This window comes from Schistocerca americana, chromosome 2, assembly GCF_021461395.2.
Source record: "Schistocerca americana isolate TAMUIC-IGC-003095 chromosome 2, iqSchAmer2.1, whole genome shotgun sequence".
Lineage (NCBI taxonomy): Eukaryota > Metazoa > Arthropoda > Insecta > Orthoptera > Acrididae > Schistocerca > Schistocerca americana.
This window is the reverse complement of record NC_060120.1, coordinates 70,004,026-70,027,085: the sequence shown is the minus strand read 5'-3', so window position 1 is coordinate 70,027,085 and position 23,060 is coordinate 70,004,026. Positions and strand designations below refer to the sequence as shown.

At 40.7% G+C, this 23,060-nt stretch overlaps 1 protein-coding gene across 1 annotated transcript in view; it reads right to left on the bottom strand.

Annotated features, from left to right (window-relative positions):
- Positions 1 to 2,322: 2,322 nt before the first annotated feature.
- The window catches only part of LOC124592084 (phosphatase Herzog), a 57,923-nt gene continuing 37,185 nt past the window's right edge, over positions 2,323 to 23,060 (bottom strand). Inside the window, exon 6 of the mRNA XM_047131795.1 lies at positions 2,323 to 4,636. Coding sequence (XP_046987751.1) covers positions 4,379 to 4,636 — 258 coding nt within the window. The 3' untranslated portion in view covers positions 2,323 to 4,378. The remainder of the gene's footprint in view (positions 4,637 to 23,060) is intronic.

Here is a 23,060-nt window from a genome sequence, read left to right as displayed (position 1 = left end):
ATTAAGTGAATAGAATAACTATTCATACACGAAATTGTCAGGAATTTCCCACTAGAAATCTTTATTTATAAAAACGTAAGTACTATACATCAGAAATGTGTGTTTAGAGGTAGTTCAGACATTCAATGGAAGTGGTTTATTGATAAATTTTTGACAAATTCCTTTTAATATTCTATGTATTCTGAGGAAAGGTGACTAAATGAATAACAACTCTCATTATGTATGTATATTTCTTACACATTCAATGTCCTGTCTGTTTTGGAACCAGCAAAAAAACAATTCCCTAGCTCTTAGAGAAAATTCTGCATCATCTCATATTTCACATCATGAACCATACATTGTCCTTTAAAAATACAAAACTCACAAAAGAGACCAACTGCATTAGATGAGTGGAAAATAACAGAAACTCATGATCATGCGGAGGCTTACCAATGGTCCTCTTGCTCAAGAACTACTTGTGAATGGAAGAGAAAGGGAGATACACCGTGGTGGTACCAAATGTATTCTGTGCTACACACTCAGAACAACCAGTAGAATGTCAATGTAGTGTTCCTGTATAGAGGAAGTAAGCATCCCTGAAAATATTTATTTACAGACACTGTGATAGTTAACTGTGTAACATTATTCACATTTTTCAATAATTTTCTACATTGGTACATAAAATACTGGGATCAAACTTGGCACCAGACTCTCTGCAGCACAATAATGATTTCGTATGGGTTAGAAGGAATATCCCTACTTATCAAACTATCTCAGGAAACAATTAGAGTAATTCCTGGAACTCACTGGAGGTACTTTCTGATTGAAAAAGAACAGTTCTTAGTTACCTAAAGAAAAATAATGATGCTTAATGACAAAGCATCATAAATGTCACACATAGTGCAATTATGAATTAACTAAAACTGAAGAATGCAAGTACAATATGCCACAACACATGTAGAATTAATGGTAAATGAAATGAAACTCTTATTTTACTTCACAGTTAGCCTAAATAAAAATTCATGTATCCTCATACCATCCTTGTGTGGCAAAATACACACATGCTCAACACATAATATAAATCTATTTGTGCACTATGTGCTACTGCAAGACATATAGTAAAAACGGCAATGTTTACCACTGAAGTTCATCAAAAACTTGTCATTTATCCAAGCGTAGTGCCAGGGAATGAGTTTACATTCAAAACTAATTTTTTGCACGAGATGTAATGATACACACGGCGAAACACAATGATACCAACGTAAATGTAGACACTGACAAATCGAAAAACAGGATAATTTTCAGAGATAACATTTAACCTTCTGAATGCTCACTTCTGTTATCTGGAAAAGTATGATATTACTTGATTGTAAAAGGAAGAAGGAAGCAGAAAGTTTAACGCCTCATCGACAATGAGGTCTTCAGACATCGAACACAAGCTCAGATTAGACAAGATTATGGACAGGAAACCTGACATGGCCATTTTAAAAGGATGCATCCTGATATTTAAGTGACTTGGAAAAACCATGGAAAATCTAAAAATGGATGATCCATTTAGGGTTTGAATACTACTAATCCCGAACAAGAGTTCAGTATCTTTACAGTTGTGCCGACTTGTCCTTTGTGTTTTGGCTCATCAATTCCACTTATTCTATCTGCTGTTTTAATTTAGCCTCAAGAGATACTAGAGTTCCTTGTGAAAAGTCACACCAAGATAGATGTAAATTTATATCTTCTGTTATCAACTGGCATTAATGTGTAATTTGAATGGAGGCAACAAGTGTTAACCAATTACCAAGAAATGCTCAAAGTTGCAAAAGAAAGCTATTACAATGATGAGAGGAATTCTAAGCACACCATTTGAGTTTGCAATCATCAATAAAGCTGTAATTCTATACAAGCCACCACGTACTTGCCGTACTAAGCACTGCTAAAAGCCTACAAATAAAATACTAATATTTTTTTCAGAAACTTATTTAGAATCACATTATAACACTCCTTGACCAAAGGATTATTTAGTTTATATCTCTGTTGCTGTTTAACTTAGCACTTAAGAGATGTTGAAAAGGTTCTGAATTCTGATATGCAGGAATTGAAACTGAATAATTACTGCTTTCATGTATGTAAATAAATGGTCTTTGAACAAACCAGTGTCAGATACCAATTTGTGTAGTGTCAGTGTCAGTGTATTTGTTGGGAGCCAGGAATAAAAATTAGTATATTATTTAAATTGTTTTTGCTAATCTGCTTGAAATTATGAACACATACAGTAACCAAGGAAATTGGGCAATAATTCAACTTTTATGGATACACAAAATGACAATCAACTGTCCAAGAAGCTAATAAAATGTGAAGGCACAACTTTCTTTATTGTGGTATGTCTTTAAATAAAGTCTATAACAAGTAATTAAAAGAAAGATACAGCACTTTCCATAAATAATGGTCTTCTGAACAGATTTATTTACTTTTATCACATTCAGTTATAGATAGCACCGAACCAACTTTTAAAACCAGCCAGTTTCACAAATTTATAATGTGTCAAATCTAAGGTCTAAGTACAATCTCTTTAACAAATAAGCAATAAAACTTAGGAAGACAAGCAAATGGGTAGAATATTACATTTTAATTATGTACACACTGATCAACTACAAATTAAATAAAACAAGGTACTTTCATCATTCACAAGGAAAAACAAAAAGCACATTTCAGTTTATTTGTTGCAAAATATCTTAAGTATGATTCATAATGAGTACACAATAAACTTTACAAAAATAAAACAAAACTTCAATTTCTTAACCAACAATTCATGTAGCACATAAACAACCCCCCCCCCCCCCCCCCCCTGGATGATACATACATCAATTAAGTAAAACCAATCATTGGTACAGACTGATATTGTGATGCTCATTTGTACTGCAAGAGTTGAACTAAAATCAGAGTTGCCCTACCACAGTAAATATTGGCAACCACCACCAGAAGGGTAAATACTGAAATCCATGAACAGGTTACTTGGTTACTCTCTTTTATACATATATAAATAGTCAGAGTAAAAAATTATAATAAAGATAAAAGCTGTGTAAATATCGCCAAAGATATGCGAAATCACACATCCAAGCATGCCAACACAATATGCTGGCATGCTTGTATAAGGCCACTATAGAGATTAGCAAAGTCACATACTTATAATAGGTGTGTGGCAAATAACCACAGTACATCAAATTTAACAGCTCAAATTACAGATCTACCATCATTTTGTCAACTCCATTTTCTTTATTCATTCAATGGCGTCCTATAAGTAACTGCTTTTTTAAAAAGCAATTTTGCTTTACTTGCTTGAAGGTAGGCAAGTAAAAGATGGAGAGGAGGGCTAATAACTCATATTTATGATTGTTCTTTTGGTTGCAAATTCTAATTCCCATGAACTTATGTTCTTTCTCGGCATTGTGTGTACCTGAATAATGTTACATAAAAAAAGAAAGTAGCACCAAACTTTCCTGAGCATTAAAATATGTGAAGTAACTGCTTGCTTCAGGACTGTTTGTATTGTTAAAAACTGTAACACCAAATTATTTCTTCAATCATTGTCAAATTTACTCTGTACAGCAGGTAACTCATTCCAAAATTAATTTATTACAGTGGCTGATTAGTGCCATAAATATATGTATATATATATAATTTTTTAGTCGTACATAAAATCTTTCACTAGTCAGAGTAAAATCATACTAAATGTAACAAGCAAATATGACAATAGATTATACAAGATCCCTTGACTGGTTACAAAAATTGCACAGGGTTTCATTCTGCCTTATCAAAATTGTTTGTAATATAATCTGGGGAAACAGATTTCATTATAAAAAACTATTCTTGTCAGCAAAAATAACTGGGAGTTGACTTTGTTGAGGGAGTTGGACCGAGAATACACACACACATACACACACAGAAACACATGGGCACACTTACATGTATACACAACATGACCTGCTGAATAATTTCTTTCCTTGCCAACGAGGAACAATTAATCTTTTCAGAAGGCAATATTGGCACTTGGACTGTTGGATAAAATTTCTGAATTTCTTTTTATAAAATATTTACACTTGCTCTCTTGCAACAGGCATCAAAAGTGAAGTGTTACAGTTGATTCATGCAATAGTTTTGCATGGAAATCAAAGTCCTGCACTTTCTCGAAAAGGATGAAGCAAATTTCATTTGTAACATGTGGTTTCCGTGACCACAAATAACACAATTTCAAACGATTCTGACACATCTCACTCGCACTCACAGTTACACACTTTTAACGATTAACAGCATGGCCTTTAACTTCAGGTCCCAGCTTCTGCCTTGTCTTAACACCAACAGGTTCACACTGATCGACTAAAACAAAGTTAACATACAAGCTTGGCTACGAGCCCACATTCAATTGTGTATGATTGTTCACTTGAAGGCTGTGTAATTGCTGCTGTTGCTGCTGCTGCTGCTGTTGCTGCTGCTGATTTGACAGTGGTGATGGTACTGTGGATGGTGCTGTCGTGTTATATGGATGGTTTGAATTACAGAGAACTGTGTACACATTATCCACTTTGCTAAGCTTCTCAAAAAATGGTATCAGATCCAGAAGCTCAGAATCAGTCATGTCATCAAACCATGAAGCAACAGGCACCTGAAAAACAAGTTATAATGAACGTAAGCTAGTGCAATCAACGATGCTGTTCCAATTCACAACAAATTCTCTATAAAATGTAGAGTGGTTGTTAATGGTCAGAATGTTGGGTTACAAACAGCAGTACTTTATTAAGTATGCCTCCTGCAGAAATGGTATACTTTTGCCTCCTTCCAACCTTAGGAATGGATCAGTTACATGGCAACAACAACACACATGGCTGGCTAGATAATAATAATAATAATAATAATAATAATAATAATAGAACTTTTATCAGTAAAAAAGGAAACAAATCTGAAACACAGTGGTAAACACATTATACCAGAAAGAAATTTTTCTGACCATGACTCAACAATGTAAGGAATCTCTCTAACCACGAAACAGAAAATAGTTCTAAACTATTCCAGAAAGGCTGTAATCTTGAAAAACTATTCTTTCTTACATGATTTAAGCCTCTAAAGTCTGTTTGTTAACAACCAAACTCATGTTCGGCATCTTGTTTGTAGGCAAGTTTTGATATCCTGGCATATAACTGTAACAGAGCCCATCAATCACCAATTTCTTTCGCTTATCTGGTAGGGGCCCTCTCAGTTTTCTAGGTTCTGATTCCATAATATAATTTACTTTTTTTATTTAGTTTATATGCTTTTCAATAGATATTACATATTAAATTAAATTTGTATCTTCGTGTTACATGCGGCCAGAATTTGGTTGGTTGAATTGGAGAAGGGATCACACAATGCTGTCGTCAGTCCCTCCGACCTTGGTATAACTAAAACTGATAAAATCTCACACAATAAGAGGGAACTACAATGGCCATAAAATTACAAACGATTGACAGAGAAGGAAGGAAGAAGGCAGAAGAACAGAGGAGGGAAAGAAAGTGACAAACGACAGGAGCATAAAGGAAGAAGCACAGGTAGACAAGATAGACACTCAAGATAAAACAGACCCCATAAGGAAATGAGTGGGAAGGCAGAGGGCGGGAGTGAACCACCAGGCCCAGTCGAAGCCAGTCCAATTGGGGCGAAGGGGAGAACAAGACGGCCTGCCTTCCCCTCCACCCACAGATAAGTTTGAAGGTAACACCCTCAAATAACGCGATAAAAACCCTCATCACAAAGAAACCATGAAACGAGATCAGCCGCTGAGGAATTGTCAGCTAATGCCAGGGGTAGCGAGTCAGGAAAGCTAAGAGTCCATTACAGGGCAGTTAAGTTGGGACAATGCAGTAAGAGGTGAACCATAGCCAACAGCGATCCACAACGACAAAGAGGGGGGTCCTCACGATGGAGAAAATAACTGTGAGTCATCCAAGTATGGCCTATGTGGAGCCGGCAAAGGACGACAGAGGCCTTACGAGAGGCCCATAAGGAGGACCGCCACATAGTTGTAGAATCCTCTATCTCCCTGAGCTTGTTCAGCGAAGAAAGAGTGTGCCATTCTGCACTCCAAAGTCCCAAAGCCTGGAGCCACAATGCCTAGCGAAGGTCTATTTCCGGAATGACAATAGCAAGAGAAGGCCTGTTAGTAGCCAATTAAGCCAGTCGATCGGCAAGTTCATTGCCAGGGATCCCAACATGGCCTGGGGTCCAAATAAAAACTACTGAATATCCACGTTGATCTGGGAGAGAAAGAGAGTCCTGGACAGCTATGACGAACGGGTGGCGAGGGAAGCACTGGGCGGTAGCTTGCAAACTGCTCAAGGAGTCACTACAGATAGTGAAGGACAGTCCTGATCAGAAGTGGATACAGTCCAGTGCATGCAAGCTGGCTACCAATTCTGCAGTAAAAACACTAAGCCATCTGGCAAGGAACTAAGTTCCGTGTGTCTCGCAAAGGTGTAAGCGTAACTAGTGTGACCAGCAACCATGGAGCCATCACTAGAAATCACTTCTGAACCCGGGAATGAACTGAGGAGACAGTAGAACTGGAGGTGAAGAGCCTCTAGATGGACAGAATCCTTTGAATTGATGGAGATCAAGATAAAGCTGTGGCTGAGAGACACACCACGGAGGGGTATGTGCGCGAGCAGAGAAAAGAGGCAGTAAAGGGAAGTGCTAGAACTAAAAAAAGGTGACTGAATGCGGCATCCATGGTAAGCCCACATCGTATTTGGATAAAGGAGACCATAATTAGGGTGCTTTGGGGTGCAGCGAATGCGGAGCCCGTAAGACATCAGCTGTTGTTGGCGCAAAACTCACAGCGGTGGAATCCCCACCTCTGCGAGAGGGCTAATCACGGGGCTAGTCCAGAAGGCACCAGTCGCAAGTCGTACCCCACAATGGTGGATGGGTTCTAGTATCTGCAATGTCGAAGGTGACGCAGAACCATAGACAGGACTCCCGTAAGCTAAATGAGACTGGATCAGTGCTTTGTACAATCGCAGTAGAATAGAGCAGTCTGCACCCCAGGATTGGCCATCGAGGAACAGGTCCGTATGGGGATGGACTGTGTGGTGACGACAGAAATGTGTGACACACGACTTGGCTACCGAAAACTGAAAACCATGGGAGAGAGCCCAAGATTGCACCCAGTAGATTGCCCCCTGTAGACGTCGTTCTGCAGCACCCATGACAGAGGAAGTGACATAGATACAAAAATTTTCAGCGTACAAAGAGGGGGACACTGTCGGCCCAGCAGCTGCCACCAGTCCATTAATGGCAGACTCCAGGTGGACAAACTTATAAACCATAGAGTGGCCACAGCGAAAACCACCTTGAATCGATGACAAAAGGTCGCGGGATTCAAAGATCCAAAACAGCCACTGACTCACCAGGCATTCAAAGAGCTTGCAGAGGGTGTTGGTAAGGCTAATTGGACAGTAGTTATATCCAACTGAAGAGGTGGCTTCCCAGGCCTCAACACCGGAATAACAGTGCTTTCCTGCCACTGGGTAGGAAATACCCCCTCACTCCACAGACAGTTGAAAAGGATCAGTATACGACAGTGGCCAGCCACCAATAAGTGTTGGACCTTTTGGACATGTATCCAATCTGGTCCAGGAGCCATGTCGGGACAAAGGGTGAGAGCACTGGCGAATTCCCTCTCACTAAATGGCGCATTATAAGGCTCCAAGCAGCGAGAAATGAAAGACAAAGACAGTCATTCTGAGTGCTCTTTCAGGAAGAGGAACGTGTGTCTCACATAGGTGTGAGCAGGTGTAAGTAGATGCAGAGGCTTGGGCAAAGTGTTGAGCGAAATGTTCTGCGACAAAGTCCGGATGGGTAAGGACAACACCACATACAGAAATTCCTCCAACACCGGTGGGAGGACGATGGCCAAAAATTTGCCCGAGTTTCGCCCAGACTTGTGAAGAGGAAGTGTGCAGTCTTATGGCAGCCATATATCGTTTCCAGCAAATCCGTTTCTGAAATTTGAGTAGGTAGTGGGCCCAGGTGCGGAGTTGTTTAAAGACCAGAAGAAGAGTAGTAGAAGGGTGCCACTTGAAGTGTTGAAGAGCACGGCATCGGTCTTTTACGGCCACAGCAATTTTTGGGGTCCACCAAGGGATCATCTTCCGAAAGGGAGGAACCTGAGGAAGAAGGTATGGCTGAGACAGCTGCGGAAAGAATGGCAGCAGTCAAAGTCTGTGTAGACTCATCAATACTGCTGTGTGGTAGCACAGGGGGGATGGTAGCAGAGGAGAAGGCACCCCAATTGGCTTTAGAGAAGACCCACCTGGGAGGGTGACAGAGCGAGATACACTGAAGGAAGGTCAAAACAATCTGGTAATGATCGCTGTCAGATAAGTCATCGTGGACACCTCATTGAATGGAGGGAACAAGGCCGGGACTGCAGATGGAGAGGTCAATGGCAGAGAAAGTGGCGCATGCCACACTAAAGTGTGTGGGAGTGGCGGTGTTTAGTAGAAAGAGGTTAAGCCCTGCCAGAACATTTCAACTGTCCTGCCCAGGGCAGTAGTCCTGTGACTACCCCAAAGAGGGTTGTGGGCATTAAAATCCCCTAGACCCAAGAAGGGAGGAGACAGTTGTTAAAGAAGGGTGGTTAGGGCAAGGGATGTGGGCGGTCGGCCAGGCGGGAGGTAGAGATTACAGATTGTGATTGGAGTGGCCATATGGACCCTGACAGCAATTGCTTCCAGAGTGGTATGGAGGGGAACCCATTTACTAACACTGTCCTTGTGGACCAAGGTACAAACACAACCAGAAGCCCGCAAGGGGCCAATTTGGTTCAGAACCCACAAAGTGTGGGTGACAAAATGGGTCTCCTGGAGAGCAATACAAGCAGCAGAGTAGGAGGAAAGAAGGGGTTGCAACTTGGGGAGGTGACACAAATATCTATTACAATTCCACTGGAGAACTCTCAAGCTGGTGTCCAAAGGGGAAGCGAATGGACCGGAGCCGGTCACACCGTCGAGTCGGCATCTGTCATCGATAAGCATGGGGTAATGTCCATATAGGTGGGATCAGATTCAGTTGGTTCATTGGCCAGAGGAGAGGAAGGCGGCACCTCAGGGGGTACGGGAGGGGCCTTGCCCTTTTTCTTGTGTTTCTGCTTCTTCTCTTGTGAAGGAAGAGAAGGGCAGACTGCAGTGAGGTCGGGCACGGGATTACACCTGGCAATCATGGAGTCCACCGGCCGGGATCACAGGGCCGATGTGGAGCTGCAGATCGCCTTTCAGGGGGGTGCCGAGAAGAGGAGTCCCGGGAAGGAGCTCCAGCACCGGCGGCTGCCGAAGGAGGAGAGTGATTCTCCGGTGGGGGAGGGGGAGCAGCACCCGAAGCAAAGGGTATGGGTACTGATGGGGAGGGGGAAGGGGAGTGGGAGGTGGAGGGTGAGGAGGAAGGTGTGGGGCGCATGGGGCGGGGCTGGGAAGAGGAGAGGGTAGGAGGGGGAATGGATGTAACTGAAGCAAAAGTAGACGCTATAGGCACGGGATGGAGCTGGTCATACTTTCGACAAGCCTCAGTGTAGGTAAGTCAAGCTAAGGTCTTGTACTCTTCAATCTGTTGTTATTTCACATACACTAGGCATGCTGGCGAGCATTGAGGATGCTGTGCATTACAATTTACGCACACTGGTGGAGGATCACACACACTCCCCTCATGGAGGGGGGTGGGAGGGGGGGGGGAGGGAGGGCACAGTCACAGCACAGGGGATCATAGCTGCAGCGGGAAGGCGTGTCCAAACTGTAAGCATTTAAAGCATCTCATCGGTGGTGGAATGTAAAGTTTTACATCACACCACTACACCATCACCTTGACGTTCTCTGGGAGGGTATCCCCCTCTAAGGCCAGGATAAAGGCGCCTGTATCAGTGCGATTGTTTTTAGAGCTTCATTGTACACGACAGATAAATCAGACTCCTCACCGCTTGAGGTTTGCACGGAGCTCCTCATCAGTCTGGAGAAAAAGATCCCGGTGGACAATGATGCCCTGTACTGAGTTCAAAGATTGGTGGGGTGCGACAGAGACTGCGATATCACCAAGATGGTCACAAGCACGCACAGCTTCAGATTGGGCAGCAGAGAATGTCTTTATGAGCAAAGAACAGGACCACATTTTACTCAAGGATTCCACTTCACCATGCTTATCTTCAATCATCTCCATGAAAAACAAAGGCTTGGCCATGGCAAAATTTTCGCCATATGTCCTGGTACAAACCAGGTACCGAGGGAAAGGTTTCAACCCAAGCCGGCGAAGATGGTCAGGGAGGGGAAGGTCAAAGGATCAGGAGTTTCATGTATTCTATCGCTCTTAGAGACGGCCACAGAATGGCAAGGATGTTGACACTTTTGTCGCTTCATGTGCAAGGTGTCTGCCCTCGTACCACCCACTCCGACCAGGGGCTTGCCCTGTGGATGCCACCCAGCCACAGCAAGGGCCATCTGGCACGGCGGCCATTGCTAGGAGTTCTGATGCCCCAAAGTGATGAGCATTGATTCCTTGGCATACACAAGCGTTAACAGCTCAGATACTAGCAGTGTGATCCCTGTGTTGTCAGGGGGCTCAGCCAAGTGGGTACTTAACAGCCCCACCACATGGACTGGCTACTGTGCTGGTGACCTAGCAGGAAGGGGACCAGGTTGCAAGAGGAAAAGGGAGGTGAAGGAGAGAGGAGCCTTCCCCATGGAAACTAGGTTGGGAGTTCATCCCCAAATGGCTCAGACCGAACGGAAAACTTTGGAAATGGAGCTCAAACCCCAAGGGTACCAAGAACGCCAAAGAGGAGATGGAAACAGCAAACTAAACAATAGCACATACCAAAAACAAAGCCGGGAGGGTAGCCAGGTCAATATAAGGAAGTCCACCAAGAGGGAAGGGAGGGGGAAGGAAGAAAGGAGCAAGGACAGGGAAGGAGAGGAACAGGGACAATAATGCAGTCTGGAAAAAGGAAGGAGACTGCAATAGCTCGGGGCCCCGTTCACACCACACGCGTACCCACAAAAGGGACTGTGGGCCCCATGAGGGGGGGGGGGGGGGGGGGATTTGATTTTCTGCAGTGGGATTCCTGTGAATATATTTGACTATTGCTACAGATTGTCCCTATTTCCAAAAGTCCATAAAATCTATCATGCTGGGGAGAAACAACCTCTTCATATGTCTTTGTAGTGGGAGAATGGTATCCGTAATAATTCAGGCCATTTTATTTGCTAAATAAGCAAGCTAAATTCCATATGGAGAAAAAATGATGTGAAAATTAGTGAGGACTTTCACATTAATATGAGGTCTCAACTATATGAGGCCATCGTAAGCATATGCAGGTCTCCACACACGCAACAGATTTGTGCATCACGTACATCATAATGAAATGCTGAGATCGAGGTGGGGTTGGTGGTGATGGTGCAGTGCCATGAAACATTAAACATTTCAACCATGATCACAATATATTCGCAGCATATGCTTAAAGAACCATAATAAAACATTGGAAAATCCAGGATGAAATAATGACGATATTACAAAAAGAATAGTTGCTACTCACCATATAGCAGAGATGCTGAGTCGCAGATAGGCACAATGACAAAACGACGGTCAGAAAATAAGCTTTCGGCCAACAAGGCCTTCATCGGAAATAGACCACACACACACACACACACACACACACACATGCAACTAACACACACATGACCACAGTCTCCGGCAGCGGAGGCCACACTGGCCTCAGCAGCCAGAGACCACGGTCATGTGTGAGTTTGCGTGCACGTGCGTGTGTATGTGTGTGATTTATTTCAGTTGAAGACCTTATTAAATGAAAGCTTATTTTCTGATAGTCTTTTCATTGTGCCTCTCTAAGACTCGGCATATTCACCATATGGTGAGTAGCAATTATCCTTTTCACAACAAAGAACCAAAATTAATTCATTAGAATCGTCATAATCTACTCCTATCCTACCCTATGAAAATAGCTACGTTAAATGTTATTGCTTTCACCCGTCTGGATACCAGTACGTGTTAGCATGCTTTTTGAGATTCAGTGAGTTGCACTGGCCCAGAACTGAATCCTGTCCAGCAGATTGAACATGAGGACCTGTGGTATATAAGCGGTTTCCACATATGACTAGGTGAATACAACGCTGGTTCCCATGTCTGGCCTCGGTTACACAATTCACAAGCACTTTGAAAACATTTTCACACTTTCATATAGTATAACAATCAATGTAGTTAGATAGTGTACAAAAATTCTCTCTGGAAGGGGTGGGGGTGGGGTGGGTGGGGGGGAGACGTGGTGACAGGAAGGGCATCCAGTCACCCTCGACCACTAACACTGCCGAAACCAGAGTAACATGCCAACTCTGTGAAGATAGGAGTAAGGTCAGGGAGGGGGAGGAGGAGGAGGAGGAGAAGAATAAATGTTATTACCTTCGTGCTAGAAAAAATACCTGCATAATTGTGAAAAATTTTGTTTCACTTGCATCTCTGTATGATAAGATTTATTTTACGAAATATAAGGTCAAGGTATAGGTGAACAAAAATTTGCAATTGACTGACTGCTACCACCTTCATCAGTAGCAAACATTCGACATCCACTGTTGCCCACAGGCCTCCTTCATGCATTACAGTTTCAGCTATATACATCCATGTTATCCAGTGTATTTTATAATGTTATCCATCCACTTTCTATTAGGTTGTTGCCTTGATTTGTCCTTATTTGTTGAAACCCAGCAAAGTACTTCCTTGGACCAGTGACCCCATCAATTAGCCTCTTCATTTCAGTAATAATTATGTCCTACACTCTGGTTCATCTATTTGTCTCCCTGTCTCTGCTAGAGAGGTGTGTAAGTGTGCTGGTGGGGTGATGCACAATAGCATGGGACAGTGTCCCGTGTGATGTAGTAGCCACCAGCATCATTTTGCCACATCTATGTAACATCTGCTTTAGATGTGCATAGAACATTTTGCATTGATTTTTGTGTTTCTTTGGGTACGGCGAGGTTACTTAGCTATTGTTCATTATGGGAGGGCACAAAACAAATACAGCAAGTATTACATTAACACTGAACAAAAACAGTTTTCCAAGAACACAAAGCCAGGATTACCAGTTACCGGTGTAAGCTTGAGCTTGTGGCATAGGACAGAGACAAAGCACACAGTGGTACCATCATAAAATATTTTCCATCACTATTTGCACAAAATATATCACCTACAAAACTATTTAACTGCATGCAACTCTAGTAATTCCCAACATGCTTTTCTCAGCTGCACACTGATTGGCCTTCAGTTTTGGAATGGCTTGCACACAAAGTCGATGTATCATTGCTGTGTGACAGGACTGTGGGTGGTTCAGGTACAATACAATTAACATGTTTCCTGGGTTGCTTTTCTCCGTTTCAGGATCTGAAAGCTTCCCCAAGAACTGCTAATAATAGTTATCTTGATGAAGTTTATGGAAGCTGTAGTACTGTTGTATATATATTTCACTATATTCACATACACTTGTCTCATTTGGGCTGTGAAAATGTGTCAAAAGGTTACTCAAAATCCACACAAAATCTTCACTCATATTCACTACTTCATACTATAATGTCTTATTCTTTTGTTTAGTAAAACATCAAAAACTTTTTCATGCAGGTGGTAATGATTAATGAATATTTTTTTATATTACAGGCAGGAGACTGATCTTGTTTGGTCTGTCCCCCTCTTGTGAAATACAATTCAGCATTGTTACAATTTTGATAAATTGTCGTGTTTCACAAAGATTCAGTAAGCAACATTACAAGCCTCTTCTGTGTAATATTTCCTTCAGTTTCAATCATTACTACTGAAACATCATCATCATTTCCACCTATACAAACATTTAAAAATATCTTTCCTTGTACCATTTTCTCTCTGCCATCTTAATGTATGGCATGTGTTGTCCTACCAACACAAGATTCTGTTTCGTTTTCTTCCTGTCCTTGTGTTCATGTGCTCATGTGTTTCTTGTGCCAAATTTTTGCTGAAACCTATCACATCCTCTAGCAGAATTTCCAAATGACTTTGTGTAATTCAGATTTTTCCATTTAGATGTTCTTTTTCTGTCATCATTATGGCTGTAATAATTTTTGCTGTTGGCATGTCTTTGTTAAATAATTGCCAATGACAGAATGATCTTCATATTAGAAGATGAGAAGATGTTGGACTTCTTGTTTAGTTTCATTCACGTCCCTAATTACAGTGAATTCTCATAGTCCAAGTACACACTCTTGAATTCCTGCATTATGAGCTGTTTCTTTCTAGATGTCTGTCTAATTTGACTCTGGATCTTATAAATCAGAAGTGGGATTTATTTCCTAGATGTTTGATAAAATATAGTCAGCTTCATTATTGGTTCCATATTGTCCATGTCAAGTACATTTTCTGCTTGTTTTCTTCTGGAAGCATGTATTCAGGACAAACATATTTGCTGTCTTGGAAGTTTTACCAGTTACAGACAACATTATTTCTAGTATAATATACTGTATCCTCCCAATTATTCAGAGTAATTTTGGGAGAAGATGTAGAGTAACTGAAAGAAAGAAAAAAAAAGGAAAAAAAAAGAAGAATATTTTCAAACATGTATTCTCTGTCTGAAAATTTATCCAAATTCCGTGCATAGCTTCTGTAGACCTGTTCATTTCTAAAATAGTCTCTAATGTCGGTCCGTTTCTGAGGGGACTTGATATTTTTTCGCAAAGCATTTCAAATTTTTCTTGCAGCAAAAATGTTACTGTATTGAAACCCACTTTGCCCCATGCAATCTATAAGAGCATCGGCAGATTACAATGTGGTAAAATGACTGACAAGGTCACTGTCTTCATCTCCACTTCACAGTCACTGTCCTCTTCTCTGTGTTGTTGTGAAGCAGGGGCCACATTTTCAGCATCACATGCATAAATCTTCTGTCACTTATTCAAACTTGCTTTGACATCTTCAAAACCATTTAAATCCTTTGTAAGATTCATTATTTGTGTAGTTGTTATTTCATCATCACTGAAACCTTGAAAATCAATTTCTTCTATGTCTAGAAGAATTTTCCTCCATGATAAACTAATTAGTGTATGTGGCTTGACTTCCCGTCAGACATTAGAAATCCTGTACTCGGCATCTAGAATTGTTAACTTCTTCCAGAACACCACCAAATCATCCTCTTCAACTAGCATTCTCGGTACCAGCTCGGTAGTGCTGTTTTACCCTATATAATTAATCCTGGTCCACTGGCTACATAATGGCAGTCATGTTACCAGATAAAAACTTTGTTATGATCAGACCATCATCAGATACAAGAATCCTCTCACTGAGATGTGAAGAGCATTGCCAAGAAACAGAACAGCCTTCTGTGGCAGTCCTTTCTCTTCTAGAAATCACAGTACAAAATGTGTGTGGAACCAGTTTTTGAAAATTTCACTATCTGTTCATGCTCCTAATTGGTTGTAATAATGCACAGGGAGATCCCTAGCTGCAACATTCTTGAATGCTTTTTAACCTTTTCTCATATTCTGATCGCTAGTAATTTCACTTTGTGGTTTCCAGAAGCATTGGCAGTGCTCAAAATTGCTATGCTTTCTTTAGATGACTTGTATCCAGGAGCACAAACTTCAGTGTTCAAAGCAATCTCATCATGCTTTTTCGGGCAGGTAGTCCAGAATTACAATCACATTTGCTGACAAAATACTAGATTTTCTGCTTATTCTTATAAATGTCCTAAACAGTCTGCACTGCCATAACATAATCAGCACTTAGATTTGCATGCAGTTTTCCCCTTCTCAAATCTTTCAGTTAATTCTAATTTTTGTTTTAATGTCAACACATCTTTCTTTCATTTCTCCGCCATTCTTTTATAAATATCTTTTAAATTACTTTGTTGGCTGTTACACATTGATTAACATCAGAAAACTGAATTTGGTTCTGATTTACGTGGTACAGGTTGACTGAAAACAATGGAAATTGTCTCTGTTATTATAATGGTAGTATTTTAAATGGCGGGTTGTTTAAGTTGCTGTTCGAAAGAGAAAAGTATTGCACTTTTTTATGCACAAGTAATCTACACATGAATACTCAGGACTACACTGAATTAAGTTTCACACTGAAGAATTATACTTCGGTTTGTGCCCAACATTTGCACAAAAATTCACATTATTATTTTTCAGCCAAATTTGCAGTTTCATCAATTTCATTGTCTTTTCACAGAAGCTTTCCACTTCTTCACCTGAATATGTGCACGCCAAGGAATGCACTTTAATGATTTTCAGGTGATACCTTTTGTTTACTTTTAAAACAAGCCCTGCTATTCTGCCAGATTCCTTATATCTGCATTATCATTTTTAAAATTCTTGTCCACAATAAAACCTACAACAACACTCTGCCTTCATCTCCTTGATCAGTGGAGCGATTCTACTTTATCTTGGTTTTATTATCACACTTCTGACAACTCTATTAGATCTCATTTTTAAATGTGTATAATTTGACAACAATAAACTATCTTTGGAGCCTAAGTTTCTCCAATTTCAATCCATCCTGGTGCCCTATATCCAATAAATGCTGGCCCAGGACTTGTACAATACTTCCCTGACTTCATGGAGAACCAACCATGCCTGTATATGGGCCATTATTATGATGGGGTTGCGACTCACAAAGGCACTTTAAAGCTACTACCAGCACCCCTCGGGAAGGAATCTGTTACTCCTCCTGTCTGCATGTAGAGCATTTCGCACGGTCAAATGTGACATCATTTTTCCAAGTGTTTGCATATTTTGTAACTGCGATGGGACTTGGAAGCCAGTACAATATTTATTTAAGTGGATGTGGAAAATTGCCTAATCAAATCCAGGCTGGCCGGCACAACAATCCCTGTTGTTAATTCACAAGGAGGATTTGATCCAGGGGTACTGAGCTTCTCCATGTCCTGGAAGTGGGTGCTTTAATGCAACTGATTATTCTGTCGTCAGGTTTCTACAATTTACTGTTCCTAAATTAAAAGATATAGGTGAGTTACGCTCTTGTGCTCTGTATTATTTCTGGTTATTGACCCAAACTTTCTGCAGCAATGTGGGGGCACGGAAGTAGATAGTCATGCCCCACACCCTACATCTGCTGCTTGATTTCCCTCAGTCCACTACAACAATGTTCTTTCATCCAGGCTTGAATATAAATGTCTCACAAACTTTCATGTGGTGGCAGAGCATCCGATGACTCTACTTTTCATACCAGGCCAAGGGCTGAAGATTTTGAGACGTGTGAACAGTGCTTAATCTTGGCAGAATTATGCTCACTACAATCTCTGCGCCGGGATGAAAGGTAGTGAAGCCATCATCAATCACTATCACTGTTTAAGAGTCAGTCTTATTTTTATGACTCATTATGCATTCAAGTCTAATCTGCAGGGCAATGTATAATTACTCTCATTACTCTGTCTGCAGTGCAGGTTGATAAGGAGCCCATTCATATTTGTTAATCATAAAGCAATCAATCAAAATTGTTACACCTACTAATAGATACACAGCTTGATTATCTGGAATGGACATCAGGATCTATTCTAGATGGTTCTCTTAATTCTCACCTTCATTTAATTAAGGATTTCCCCACCCCCTGTCCCAAGTTCTTAATAGTCATCTTTTGCAGCCACTGCTACTATATACAAGATTTCTTATACATCATAAGACGTCAATCATGCTACATCAAACTTTGAACCAGCTAAATCTTTGCTCCTGTTAAAAGTGTAAATGTTCTTTTCTGAACTGTTAGTGGGAATTCCAGCAACAACTGTGTATATCACTAACAAGATTAACCCCCATAATTCATTCATTTATTACACACACATATTTTGTTCCACATCAATTGATCACTATCATAACCTCATCATTCCCACTAAGTGAAGCGACAACTGTTAAGCCAATGGACTTACATCCAGGAAGAATGTGGTTCAAAATTGCATCTAGTCATCCACATTTAGGTTGCCCATTGTTTTCCTAAATCAATTAAAGCAAACTAATCCTTTGACAAGTTCACTCCTTATCTCCTTCCTCATCCTCACCCTATCTCAGCATGTGTTCTGCTTCTAATAATACTGTTATCAGCATGACATGAACCCCTTACCTGAACACTTTCAGAAAAAGAAGTGTTTGAAAACTTCTAAGTATTTTACAATGTTTTGTATGCCTTTCAGAAATATATTCTGATCTCTGTTCAAATTTAGGCTTGTATGTTATGACTTTTTTCCTGTGGGATGTTTTCTGAAGCAAGGTGTTACATACAAAGGAACAGAGTGTTGTTGTAGGTTTTACTGTAGACAAGAATTTTAAAAATGATAATGCAGATTCACAATAGTATTGTGTTTCATTCCTTACATGTTTCCTGTCACTTTCTCTTGAGTGGGAACAAACATTGCACTGTCTGGCTGGGTTGGACTTCTTGTCTGTTGGTGGAATTATTTCTGGGAAATGGCACGCTGATAGCTAAAGGAGTCACTGAGGGTAAGGTGGACACCCTGAAGTTGGAGAGATGATGCGTGCATTGTATTCATTACAAATTCTTATCAAGAAGTTCCTCCTGACTGTATATTACAAATGAATTCTAAACTGTCTCAGAGACAATCTGCTTCACTACTCAGGTCTTAATTGCACACCACTGGGCACTAACTACAATCAGATGAAGCATATGTTACAGAGAAGGGGCCATGAGTGTATCTATGACAATTACACACTTGCACTACTACAGCATTTCCTACCACTTTAGTGAAGAAAGTAGTGGTACAATCAACACAGGCCTGTCTAAGAGGAGCAGAGCAACAGCTTACTAAACTGCACAGAAATTGTTACAAACTTCTTTTACTTGCCACATATGGAACTTAGACAAACAGCAGATGGAAAAATACCCAATACATAGTGAGAAACAAAATGAACGAAAGGTACAAGAGTTACATCAAGACAGTATTTTGTGAACAATTTGGCATGCCCAAGATAGCTCAGGATAGTCTGTCTTACTTCTGTGTCATTTCTCGTTGTCTTCCTTTTCCATTTGCTGCAATGTTTAAGCAATGTTTTTCTTCACAAGTTGTATTCATATTTTTGTTTCAATAGATGATCTGAGAAGGATTTCAGGAAATATTACCCAGTTTTAATGACTGATGGAATGCCCCGATACGGAGTATGGATTTCATTGAAAGTGTCTGTGGATGCCATTGTAGTGGGGTGTACCTTGCATCTAAAACACAATGAGAGGTTTCTTCCATATTCTACAAACAGGTTTTCAATATCAATTTTCCAGCAGCTCATACACAAAAATAGTATCCCAGACAGCCCTATCCATGGTAAACTAGCCTTATAGGCATAAAGAATTTGGTGAAATATGTGACCAATGTCAATGGAGCATGGCCTTGTTTCCTTCAATCTGTGGTTACTTATAAATGTAACTGCACATCTACATGAACAGTTCACACACTAGGAATGTGACAGTAAAGGACTATCTTGTTACATTTATTTGATGCCAGAAGTAATGTAGTCTATCTGTACGAATAATAAAAAAGAGCTGAACATAGAAGTGATCAGCACAGAGGTTTAACTATGGTGAAACTATAACTATAGATACACTAACAGCAGCACAGCTCTGATTTATGGGAATGCACACATTACCTGCAATGGGAAAATGGAGTCCAATGGCAAATTGTTGATTAGATATGGAGCCCAAGCTCAGATTTGGAAAGGATGGAGATGGAAATTGGTCATGACATTTACAACAGAACTATCCTGGTATTTGCCTAAAGAGATTTAGGGAAAACATGGAAAACCTACATCTGGATGGTTGGCCGAAGATTTCAATCACCATTCTCCTGAAAGTGGGTTCATCTCTTAATCTGCATGGAAAGTTTTACAATAAAGCAAATACCCTGGAGAGAAGAGAAAGAAAGCTATTTTGTCAATATAAGGAGGAAGATCATATACACATAAAATGAGCAGTGATCCAAATCAAAAGAAAATTTCTTATGTAAACTGATGGAAATGTGTAACATTACTTTCTGTATATTATCAATTATTTGATGTGCACTACTGGATAAAAACCCCTATACACTTTTTCACGCTTTATGGTCTTACTTTCTGCTTACACCATATTAAATAATTGCTAATTTTATAAAATTACTGGTTACAGAAAATTTCTCGTCAGTGACATTTCGTCATTTAAATATTTTATTTCTGGCTGGTGACTTCCCATATAATGATACACATTTGCCAGTTTTTCTTTTCCATTTGTCCTTCGTGAATGAGAGGAGTTGCAATTTCTGCCACAGATAACATTTCATACGGACAGACCAATGCTTCAAAATTTTGTAACAAACACGTGTTACAGTGCTGTGCAGAAAAAGTGGAGATGAATGTGGCTCTATGACTAAGTGAATAACCATCAAACTATTAATACAAAAAGTCTGCGATATGATCTTCAGTTAGTCCTACAATTTTTTTCCATCACTTATCACTTGTTTCATTTCTAGCAAGATAATCTGAAAAAACAAGTTGCACTGTCGTTCAAGGTCCAGGTAAAACTGTATGTCTTCCTAGAACTGGCTGGCTAGACAGTTCATAAGGCAAACAGAAGGAGAGGGTATACTACCTCCAGTTGACCATGCCAAGTAAAGATCAGCAGTGTTCAAATCAACTTCAAGGCTGAGGAACATAACTACTACAGATTCAGGACTGGAGAGAAGCAGCTTTTGAGTCACCAGCTAATATGCTGATCTTACCAAAAAACACAACACTTCTCGTTTCTCACAAACAACTGTAGATGTACTGGTCATCGACATAGTTATAATGGGGATATGATTAGTGAAGAAAATTTCACAAATATCAGCAGAAGGTGAATACCCCTACTTCGACTTTTAGAATATTGTCCACAGTCAACATCAGTGATACAATAAAACTTCATTTAACATACCTCCATTCCTTGATATCATGTTGAATTGTACCCTGAACCAATGTAGGTAAGGCAAGAAAATATTTTTATCAGGCAAGCCTAGATCATATGTGGTGTTAATTCATGTTCATACAGGTCTCTACTTAATGAGCAGGGGATTCTTACACTGAAATTTCTGACCTCTATTCACTTACGTAATTTGTGGCAGGCAAAACAAATCTGTTAACATTTTGGCAAGCAAGCCTGATCACAACTTGGGGCATAATGCTGTGTTTGAAAAACCCTGCCCGAGCATATCCCAGGTCGTGATTTTCATGAAGCGTGTGGCATCTATCGCTCGAAAACTTGACTCATTTCATGCTAGAACAATGTTCATATTGTTCCGCCATAACATCAAGCGCTTGCACATTGGCCTGAAACGTTACAGCAGAGAAGGCTGAGAGACGTCAGCCAATAGTATGCTGACTAGAACGACACCACAACAGAAGCAGCCCCTATATGAAGAGAATTTAATGCCACTCTGCCTAGCCACAGCCGCACTAGAAGACAAGATGGGATATAAACACTATAGCAGCAACTTGTAAACTGCATTATTTGCTTACATGGAAATTGTATATATTGAAGGACACTGATTATTTGCTTGTCACCATTTGCTTGCGACCCATCTTCGTAAATATGAAAAGTTAAGTATTGTCAATTTATTTTACTGTGATAAAAACCATTAATACGATCTGCTTGAATTGTTGTCTATCTATCAAAGAAAACAGCTGCCTAGACACCCTATATTATACGAGTGGGCAGAACATAACACATACAAGGTATGATTCAGAAGTTTCACGACTGATTCATTTCTGAGTAGGGGAGCGTGCGTGGACTGGATCCGCTGGGTGGGAGAAGTAGTGGGGGGTCTCAGGGAGCGAACTGATGCTGTGGCAGTTGCCTCCGTAACTCCGGAGGGTGCGCATCGCTTGCAGCATGAGTGCATGTCATTGACCTAGTGGAGCAGCATTATGCAATTAAGTTTAGTGTGCAACCGAACAAAACCGCCATGGAGACTCTCAGTATGATTCAAGAGGCCTTTAAGAAAGAAGCCATGTCCCGTGCAATGGTTTTCATGTGGCACAAACGTTTCAAAAATGGCCGCAGGAATGTTGAAGACGATGACCGCTTTGGGAGGCCATCATCAAGCCGAATGGATCAAAATGTGGAGAGTGTGCGGGAACCTTTAAACAATGACCGTCGTCTTAGTGTGAGTGCTCCGCTGCTTGAGGGATCGAGTTTGCAGTGCCCGCCCGGTGATCAAGGACGATTGGATTCTCCACCACGACATCGCGCCCACTCACATGTTGTGCGTCGCCACCCAAGTTTTGGTCAAGTTCAGTGTGACAACACTGCCGCAGCCACCCTACAGCCCCAACTTGGCTCCAAGTGACTTTTTCCTCTTCCCCCAAATCAAGACAGACCTAAAAGGGAAGCGATTAGACTCCATCGACACCATCCAGTAGGCTTCGACGAGAGCCCTTGACAGAATGACGCCTGAGGCCTTCCAGAAGGGCTGCGGACAGTGGAAGATATGCTGGCAGTGCTGTGTTGATGCTGAAGGATCATATTTTGAAGAATTTTAGTCTGCTGTACTTAAATGTCCAATAAATCTCTAGTTCTGAGTTAAATTTTGAAACTTTTGAATCACACCCTGTATGTCTCACAATCTGTCCCTTGATAGATGCTGCCTTCTGTCGTCCATTTTCAGAACCACTTTTAAAGAAACAGCAGCAAATGTAAGAGCTCCTGCTGTAACAGACTGAAAGCCAATGTGTGCCCACGTTGATACAAGTTTCATGTGTGTACTCGATAGGTTTTGCCATTTGCTTTAATTCTGCTACAAATAAATAACATTTGAACAAGAAAGTTTGGAAGTTTGAGAGGAAGAATTCAATGATCCTTGATTGGAGGGAGTGGGAGTGGGAACTTTCTGAAGGCAATTCATATTTGGGTAAGCTGCAGTCTGCTACATTTTTGCTTCAGATACTGATGCTGTAATATATTTTATTCTCATAATCTCACTTTTCTACACGTGAATCTCATGGCAAAGCAGCATCCAA